The following is a 9,619-nucleotide window of genomic DNA, read 5'->3' on the forward strand; positions in this document are numbered from 1 at the left end:
CAGCAATTCTATTATTTTGAAATAACTTCATAATAATGTCTGGCTTATTCCAACTTCTGTAAACCTCATTCTACAAAGAATAACGCCTATTCCAAAATAGCTATTTCCAGGGCTCGACAAATAATACAATCTATTCGCTCATGGCGAGTAGATTATAACCCGGAAGAGCTGGGTTCAGGCAATCTGTGCATGCGCAGATCACCAGACAGCGCGGTTGGCGAGCAGGGCTCGCCGCAGTTCAGCGAGCCCAGGCTATTTCAAAATAAGGAGCGTGTAGACGCTCCACTTCTGCTATTTCAAAATAGCCCCTCACCAAGGCCATTCTAAGTTATTCCTGCCCACTGCCTCCTTGGGCTCTAAATCAAGATAGCACATCTACATTAGGGAAGTCTGCCTCATACTAATTTTGAGGCTTCCCTGCGGTGTAAATGTGCTATTTTGAAATAAGCTGTTTCGGAATAACTATTCCAGAATAGCTTATTCTGAAATAACCGCCCAGTGTAGATGTAGCCTTATTTGTGTGCTGTTGCTGACAGCAACTCTGTCTTCAGAGCCGGGCAGCTGGACAATGGTGGCTGCTAGCGGAGCAGGGCTGGTGACAGACTTTACCAGGCCCTGGACCAGATGTTTGTTGGAGGGGGGTTGATGCTGGGCCCCCAGAAGGCGTGAGGCCTCAGACAGCAGCGGCAGGACTGGGGGCTAGCCTACTCTATCCAGTCCTCAGTGTCACTTGGACTGTGCTGTGTGAGGCTACAGCAGTGATTTAAAGGGTCCAGGGCGCTGGCCATTATGTTGGCAGTGATGGCCCAGAGACCTAGAACCTTTTAAATTGCCAGGCCTGGGGGCAGAGATGCTACCTGCAGCGGTGCATTAGTAAGGATCGTAGGGCATACTATTACCACCTTTACTTCTGTGCTGCTGCCTGCAGAGCTGGGCCCTGAGCCATAAACCGTCACTCTCCAGCTGCCCAGTTCTGAAGATAGCAGTGCAGCAGTAAAGGAGGTACAGTACAGGTTTGCAATCCTTCTGCACTCCTGCTAATTCAGAGTAGGGCGCCTGGCTAACAGCCACCACTCTCTGGCCATCCAGCTCCAAAGGCAATGAAGAAGTAATGGTGGCAATACTTCAGGCCCTCTAAAATAAACTTGAGACCCTCTTTGCCACTTTCTTTTGGATCAGGAACCCTAATATGTGAAACACTGCTCTTCCCCATTAAAACTGTATAATATAGGATAAAAGCACACAAAAAACACGATTTCAAGGGGGAGACCAGATTTCATGGTCCATGATGTGGCTTTCATGACTGTGAATTTGGTAGCCATGATGTTTGCCATCCCACACAGGGGACAGTGGCTGCTGCTAAAAATCATCAAAAGGGTCAAAGTGCACAGGAGACTTCTTTAAGGTAAAGGGTAGCTGGTGGAGCAATTGTTAAGTGGCAGGAAAAAGAGATTCTGAGGCACCCATGTGTGGGAGTAAATGAGAGGTGTATGTGAATCAAAGGCAGCAGAGAACTTTATGGTTTCTGGTGCAGCCAGATGTTCCTGATAGCCTATCATCTCACACACCCAAAGTCACTGTATGTCAATCCTACACTGATTTGTCTGCACTTGTAATCTATGCTGTTCTTGTACCATATTTCTATGTATTTTTCTTTCTTACCTGGATGTGCCCAAATCTCACCCACATATCTTAATTCTACTCTGTTTTTGCAGAAGGCACATTTTAACCCCATTGTATTGTGCTGCTATGACAACTGTCTTACATTTCCACTGTTTTCATATACTTTCCTCTTACATTAGGATTCTTTCCCTCTTCTTGCAGCCTTTTCCTAAAGGCATGATTTGGCCCTTTATTTTCAATTCACTACAAATTGTCCCTGGTTAGAACCATTTTTCAATTTTTGAGAAAAATAGTTAAAATTTGCTATATTCATATTCATGCACAGTATTACATAGTTATAGTTCTCGTACATTTGCATGTGTTTTTGGGTTAGTAAAAGTAACCAACAACAGCTGAGAGGTGGTCAAAATCTCAAAAATGGTTACTTAAAATTATGGCCCAAAATCTTATGCAGCCAAATTTTCAAAAGTGCTGAGCAACCAGGAGCTTTCACTGATTTTATAAAATGCTATCTTATATATGCAGTATATCTGTAAGATAATGAGAGTAGATAACAGAAACATTGGAGCATAATGGAATTATTTTCCCCATGAGTTTCACCATCTGTAGAAACTATCCATCCAGAATATGAATGAAGAAATCTTAAAAAAATAGTATCTATCATATGTAAATATAGATATTTAGACATATGAAATAATAAAACTATTGAAGAAATGACAATGACATAAGAATAGGACATATAATGGCACAAAAATCCTGTAACTAGCCTGTTTATTAGTAATTAGAGCTATGAATTACAAAATATAAATATTTTATCCCAATTTTTATCTCCACATATGTCTAGCTATTTACTTAAGCATCTATATCTAACTATGGCAAACTAAATGAAAAAACTGGTAAATAAACATTGCTGCTGAAAATGGGAAGTTAGTGTAGTTCACCTTAAAAACTCACCACATCTATATCCTCATATATACAACTTTTTGCTATAAGGCATATTAGGGTTTATTACTCTTTTACTTCAGGTGTAAGTCACTTTAAATTTATTAAAAATATTCTCATAATGTTTCTTCTAAATGTAATAATAAGAGGTAAAGCAAAAAAAAAAGGCTAATTTAAAATCAATGTGCAAGTAGTATAGTACAGTGGATTCTCTGTGACTAAGGTTGAACAGAGGCTTAAGTAAAAGACTCAGATACTGACATCAAACTCCAGCTAAATCTATATCAAACTTTTTTTAAAAGTGCCTGACTCGTGCTTTTTGCAGATTTTCTATGCCTTTAATTTTTTTTGTTTTTTCTACAAGTGAAAATAGCATACTAAAATAGAAGAAACCCAGGCAGTATTTTCAGCTTCATTTCTAGACTAAAGAGAATAAGATAAACTTTGTATAAAATCTTAACTTTTGGATGATTTCCTGAACTAAACGTCAAAATCATTTTTTCTTCTTCCAGGTCTCTGTTGATGTGCAGATATGAAACAATTTTTGGTTATATTATGTTTCTCTCTCCTTCCCACAAAATAATAAATTTTTGAGAGAAAAAGGATCTGGACTGACAATGAAGGATGCCAGTGCCCTCTATTTAATTACTGAACAGGTACAGCATACGCAATGGAAGTATAAAATTCCTGTGCTGCCTTACTACCGTTATCTATCTCAGTGTAATGTGAGAGGGACAAGATATAACATGAATGTAGCAGGCCCGTAGAGCTATTTTGTAGCTACTTTGTAATTTCTGTGCTAGTTTGGGAAGGCAATAAGCAGTGTGTTTAGAACTGGTTTGTGTGTTTGTGGAGGGAATTAGGGGAACAGTGGCTGGTGGCTTCATCTTAAATAGGAAAAGGATGATCAGCATTGTGTCCAAGCCAGGCTGTAATAAAGGACAAGATGGTCTGATTTTCTGCAAGGCACCTAGTCACCATCACAGAACTGAGAGTCAACATGTAGAAGTTTCTATATTCAGCAGTACTTGGCTCTGAGATGTGAGCACCAACACCACACTAACACCCATCATGCATCATGCCCACTGGAGAGGGAGGGTGAATTGGATCTCTGGGTTCGGCAGCATTGCCTGAACTGGCCCAATGACAGGGTGGTACAGATTGAGGATGCTGACAGCTAACGGGGTAACCAATTATCCGGTAAGGATCACCTTTAATGGGTGCTGCTTATGGGTAACGCCGCAGGACAAGAACTGCTCCGGCCCTGCACAGGGCTGTCTCTTCCAGCCCCACGCAGGCTGGCAGTCAGCAACCCCAAACGGGATCTGGGGCAGCCCCTGTTCATAGCAGAGGGGGCCACTCCAGCTCACCCCCCGTTTAGTCAGTTAACTGGTTAAACTTAAAATTTAACTGGTTAACTAATTAAATGGAATTTTACATCTAGTTCAGACTCCACTGTATTCTCTTTTATACCTCTCTGCCCAGACTGCCAACAAGGTGTCCATCAGTGCCTATTGTGAAGATAGCTTCTCCTTCCCCTCTTCCCTGATGTGGACATTTGTCCATTGGGAACTGGACACAGCTCTCCAAACCACAGCTAGCCACCAAAAAGCCATTAGATGGTAACTATTAGTACTTTCAACTTTATCCTGATTCCAATCAGACCTAAATGCTTTTTATCATTACCAGGTTGAGGGGGCAGCACACTTATCCTTCTGGTAAAAGTAGAGGGAGAGCTTCCTTCTCCTTCTGTGAGTAGGGAGCCACTAACTCCTCAAGGCTCGTCACTTTCTCCTTGGCTGGTGAGGTGAAGACTAACCAGGTAGGAGAATCTAGACAAGATTCAGCAGAAGAAGCTGGTGCCTGGCTAGGAAATTTTTGTGACTTCCAGTGCTCCAGACAGTAGCTGGAGTGGCAGCAACTGATGTAAGAAGACAAGGTGTCCTATCCTGAATTCTCCTATCTGCCTCTTCTAAAGGAGTGGTTCTCAACCTTTCCAGACTATTGAACCCCTTTTTGGAGTCTGATTTGTCTTGTGTATCCCCAAGTCTTGTGCCTCACTCAACCCGCTGTAAAACTAGGCAAATATCTAGATGAGTTGATGTACCTTCTGAAAGACTTGTGTGTAACTCCAGAGGTACACATACCTCTGATTGAGAATCACTGCTCTAAAGCAAGCTCTATCCCTAAGCTCACGTCCCCTTCTCTACAGAAGGCAGATAAACAATGCAAAGTGATTCATTCAGCTTCTCTCTTTGAAATGTCTTAATCTTTTAAAATGCAGAATACTACTAGACACAGTTTTTATCTTGATCATATTTATGTGGCAATGGTTGTAAAACAGTGGGGTGAGCACCTCACCATCACACACATTGTATGAATGGAGGAGGACATACTACCAATTAAAATAATCAATTCGGCATGTAATTTGGTTCCAAGAACAGTACTTTGTTTGGCTGTCTTTGGACTGGCATAGAAATGTGAATGCCCCTCAGATTACACTTATGTTCCTTTAGGTGCTTGTATATAGTGGTGATAGGTACAGCATAAAAACCCATATCTATTTCACATTCTCTTCCACTTGCTGCGCCCTTTCATCACAAGATCACGCAATGCCGCATGACCACACAAGAGTGAAAGCCGTGAGCTCTGTCTCCTAATTTGATTTGTTTATATCCACTACTCATAACCAAAATCCTGAGCCATCCACAGGGTTCTTTAGGTTGCTGTGTCTGGGTCTGCCCACAAACAGACCAATAGTTAGAACAAACATGTTTTGTATTTTCTGTAAAACTATATTTTATATGCTTGATTATGTCACATTAACAATAAGTAAATGGAATCAAATGACAATAGTGTGGTGGTTAATCATGATCTCAGTAAGTGAAAAATAATAATTTTGTGGGCACATTCCAGCTATAAGAAAGAGGCAGCATTTAAAACTGACAGAACTTTCTAAATTACAGCTTTCTCCTTGATATGATAGATCCAATGCAGAAGTTTGCTTGCAGAAAGATTCAGAGTAACATTTATTTGTGTGTCACAATTCTATTGATTAAACTACAGATCTCTAGAGATAGCACTACAGGGGAAAAATCCATTATAATTTTTAATCGGTGACTGAATGAATATGCACATACTGGATGCAAATACAGTTCAGAAAGACTGGAAATGAAGGAATACAATTGTTTTCTCCGGAGTTCTTTTATTTACTATTGAAATGTTACTAGACTTACTGAGATGACATTCATTAAGTCTATTTGCTGATTGCTGTTTGTCAACAACAAAAAGGAAAAATATGAATACTTGAGTGGATCGGTGCAGAAGTACTATAGATGAAATAATACAAATATATAAATCCCTGAAACTCATTTTGTTTAGTGAAAAGAGTAAAATCTCCCAGAACTCTGTAAGAATATATATTTTTAACTACTGTTCATAACACTATCTTTTGTGTGTATTTGATGGTTTGATATTCAGCAAATAGAAAAGTGTTGACAGTCTGTATGCCTTCCACAAGGGAACAATGTGAACATGCAGTTCTATCGTGTAATGCCATAGGTGTGTAGATTCTGAGAGCCACACCTTGGGACTAATTCTAAATGTTCCAGAGATTCTTCTTTCCTTCTTTCCTTCTGGAACTTGATCTATTTGAGGCCCAGTTTTTGCATCTATCCTCCTTTCCCTTCCCTGTCCCTAAATCTACTCAAACTATCCCAGTCTAAACTATATAATGACATTAAAAAACAACAAATAGTCTGGTAGCACTTTAAAGACTAACAAAACATGCAGATGGTATTCTGAGCTTTTGTGGGCACAGCCCACTTCTTCAGATGACCTGTCACAGACTAACTTGGCTTTCCCTCTGAAGCTAATGAAATTAAAGAAATTCATATGTCTAACATATTAGGTAGGGTATACTGTATTGTGAAATGTCAGATTATATATTCCATGCAATGTAAAAGACATGACAAGATGTAATCTGATGTAACTTGATCTCACACATCACAAACTGCACAATGCCTCAGATTTACAACCAGGCTGGTTTTTTTTCTTAAAAAAAAGCCGGGGGGTTGGGAGGGGAGGGATCTTGTAAGGGTGAATGGAGGACATACCACCAGTTAAAAATAATCAATTTGGCATGTAATTTGGATCCAAGACTCAAGAAATGGAGCTTTCAAGCAATTCTGTACCCAAAGGTCACAGGCAGTCCTTACTTCAGTCCTTACGAAGCCCTTTCCCAGAACCCTTCTAAACAGTTTGCAGATTTGTACTCAAACTTCAAAAACAGTTACTGAATCGAGAGTGAACTTAATTTATAGAAAGAATATAAAAGAGTGCTGGAAGAATTGTTTAACGAAGTGCCTTGACTTCCTTATTCCCAAGTACACACGTTTGTCTAGGTTATTTCATACCAAAAAAAAAAAAAAAAAAAAAAAAAAGGAAAGATTCCTAATCTCCTTTAAAATGAGTATTCATCCCAACTGTTGCAGGGATGTGACTTAGTAGCTGTGCTCACAAGACACACAGGATCTATAGAAGGCAGGGTATACCTCCACAGGCATAAATGTGTATCTGGACAGTGTCTCAATAGTTTCTGGGTTATCATAAGAAATTGGGGGTGGTGGTGGGGAAGATTGGATCGAAGAAGAGGGGTGGGACAGAGAGAGAGAGAAAGAGATGAGGTGTGGACGAGGTTATAATTCTTAGCAACTGGGAATGCATCAGAGGTTTTACCTTTAAGATCAGATCAGTATGATGTTGGTCCAGCATGTTCGCCTTCCTGAAGGATGTGATGATGACCCTGCCGTACCTCCCAGGGGTCTGCAGGTCAGAGTAGAGCCGGTGTTTGGAGCGGTTCACCGGGAAAAGGCTATTCACCAGGTTCCTCTCGATCTTGGCCAGGCTGTGTTTGGGGGCCAGGAGATACTCCACGCTTTCCTCGATCTGGTACCTGCTGAAGCTGGCCCCCAGCAAAATCGAGATGAGCACGGGTGCGGAGGCGAAGAACACCGGGTGACTGGCAATGAAGTGGCCGAGTCTGGAAAAAGACGTTCTCAGCCCCCTGTGCAGAACCTGCCGCAACATCCTAGTGCAGAGGGAGCTCAGGCGGGCGAGGTGCGCGCGGTGGGCTCTGAAGCTCTCCCAGAGCCGAGGCAAAACCATCGGGGGCAGCCCAGGCAGACGGGAGCTGCCCCTCCGGCCTGAAAGACACCCGGGCAGAAATCCGGCCGAGCCGAGGCGCTGGTGGGTGTGTGCGGCGGGGGGACAGGGCGGGGGTGCTACGGCTCTTTCCCTCCTGTGCCGCGGCGGTGCCCGAGAGGAGTTTCCCAGCGCCTCATTGTCTGGCGGACACCCACCCAGCCGGGCAGCCGGCCGTGCGGAGAGCGCGCCCCGGGGCGGCGGGGCTGCAGGCTGGGGCGAGCGCGAGGAGCCCCGACCCCGCCGCTGCTCTCGCCACGCCACAGCCGAGTTGGTCGGGGAGGCGGGGGCTGGCCGCTGGCGGCCGCCTGGTCTCCAAGCCCGCGGCGGCAGCGAGGAGAGCGGAGCGCCCGCTCCCCGTCATGGAGCAGCGAGGGGAGGCGTGCTGCTGGCCGCCACCGCCACCACAGCAGCAGCAGCAGCAGCAGCCCCCTCGCTCCCGCGCACACACGCCGGATGCCTAGCGGGGGGAGGGAGGGGTGGCAGAGGGCTGCGGCGGGCGGCTCTGTGGTAGGAGCCCGCTGGGAGTGGCCCGGGCGGTGCTGAAGGGATGTGTCAGGCGGCCAGGCCCCCACCCTGCCGCTGCCCCAGCAATGGCAGCAAAGCCCCCCGCGGCGCGCAGGGACCCGGGCAGCAGCGCGCAGGGCCGGGCGCCCTCCTCGCCACAAGTTGTTCAGCTGGCGGCCCCGCCCACACGACGATTAGTCAGTGGCTCAACCCCGAGCCGCCGCCCCGGGGGCTCGCCGCGGTGCCTCCTCGCCCCATCGCGGCTCCTAACGTCCTGGCTGCGGGAGGCGGCGCGGATGCATTTCGGACAGTCTCCCCCTCACCCCCACCCCGCCGCGGCTGGAGGGCGGGCGGGGAGCAAGTCGGCGGGAAGAAGGCGCGGCAGCTCGGTTGCAAAGCCACACGGCTAAGCGCTGTGTAGCCAACAGGGGCAGAGGGATTCCCCCCTTCCCGCCCCGGGCTCGCTTTAGGTCAGCCCCATGGCAGCGCCGCCGTGAGCCTCCAAGGGACGAGCTGCCAATCAGACAATCACGAGGCGCTCAGGGCAGGAGGGCGCCGGGCATGCCAGTGGCACAGGAACGCTCCTCCGGAAAGTTTCCAGCCTCACCTCTGCAAACAGCCTCTTAGCAGCAGGTTTGGGGGGCTGGGCCCCACGCCGGCGGCCGCGGGTCCCATTGTTCCGGCCCAGGCTCAGCGCAGAGATACAGTTTGGTGTATTTCATTGGTATCACGCGATCCTTTAGCCCGGCCAACACATGCGGCGGGGAGCCGCTCGCTGGAGAAAAAGAGCAAGAGCCAGAAACGTCTAGGCGGCTCCTCCCGCCGCCCTGTCTGGCCGCGCGTCTGTGTGCGAGCGAGCCTGGGTCTCCCCTGTCTGGCTCTGCCGCTCTCCCGGGATGCGGCGTGGGGCGAGGGGTTCGCCGGTGGAACAGCAGAATCCGCCCGGCCTCATGCGGCCCTAATGGGCATGTGCACAGTGTCTGCACATGCCCATTGCCAAAGTGAAGCCCCGCCGAAGCTGGTGCCCTTCCCCTGCCCTCTGCCCTGGAGCTGCAGCAAAACTCCCCTTCCCCAACCGCGCCGTGGCGACCCGGCGACGGAGAAGGGTCGGGGGATCGCGGTGTGGGAGGGCGAGCTAAACAGCTGATCTGAGGAGGAGGGTGGGGAGTAGGCGATGCAGAACCGAAAGGAATGTGCAATTCGGAGCAGGGCATCGAATTCCCCGTCTGGATTCAATAGTGGCAGGGTGGGGCATGCAGAGAGCCATCAAAAGTTGAAGCCGCACTGACACAGACAGTGTCAAGTGCCTGGATATTTTCCCCACCGCTGGGATTAGTTGGGAGGT

At 46.7% G+C, this 9,619-nt stretch overlaps 1 protein-coding gene across 3 annotated transcripts in view; it reads right to left on the minus strand.

The window, feature by feature from the left end:
* The window catches only part of PTCHD1 (patched domain containing 1), a 50,705-nt gene extending 41,332 nt beyond the window's left edge, over positions 1–9,373 (minus strand). The window contains exons 1-2 of one of the 3 annotated variants that reach the window (XM_075913318.2): positions 8,882–9,373; positions 7,303–7,606 (exon numbers count right to left, since the gene is read on the minus strand). In XM_075913318.2, coding sequence (XP_075769433.2) covers positions 7,303–7,606; positions 8,882–8,949 — 372 coding nt within the window. In that variant the 5' untranslated portion in view covers positions 8,950–9,373. Of the gene's footprint in view, positions 1–7,302 lie in introns of all 3 variants that reach the window. The other 2 variants (XM_075913317.2, XM_075913319.2) reach the window with 2 other exon arrangements.
* Between the last annotated feature and the right edge of the window lie 246 nt (positions 9,374–9,619).

The sequence above is a fragment of the Pelodiscus sinensis genome, chromosome 1, assembly GCF_052426305.1.
Source record: "Pelodiscus sinensis isolate ZL-2025 chromosome 1, ASM5242630v1, whole genome shotgun sequence".
Classification (NCBI taxonomy): Eukaryota; Metazoa; Chordata; order Testudines; family Trionychidae; genus Pelodiscus; species Pelodiscus sinensis.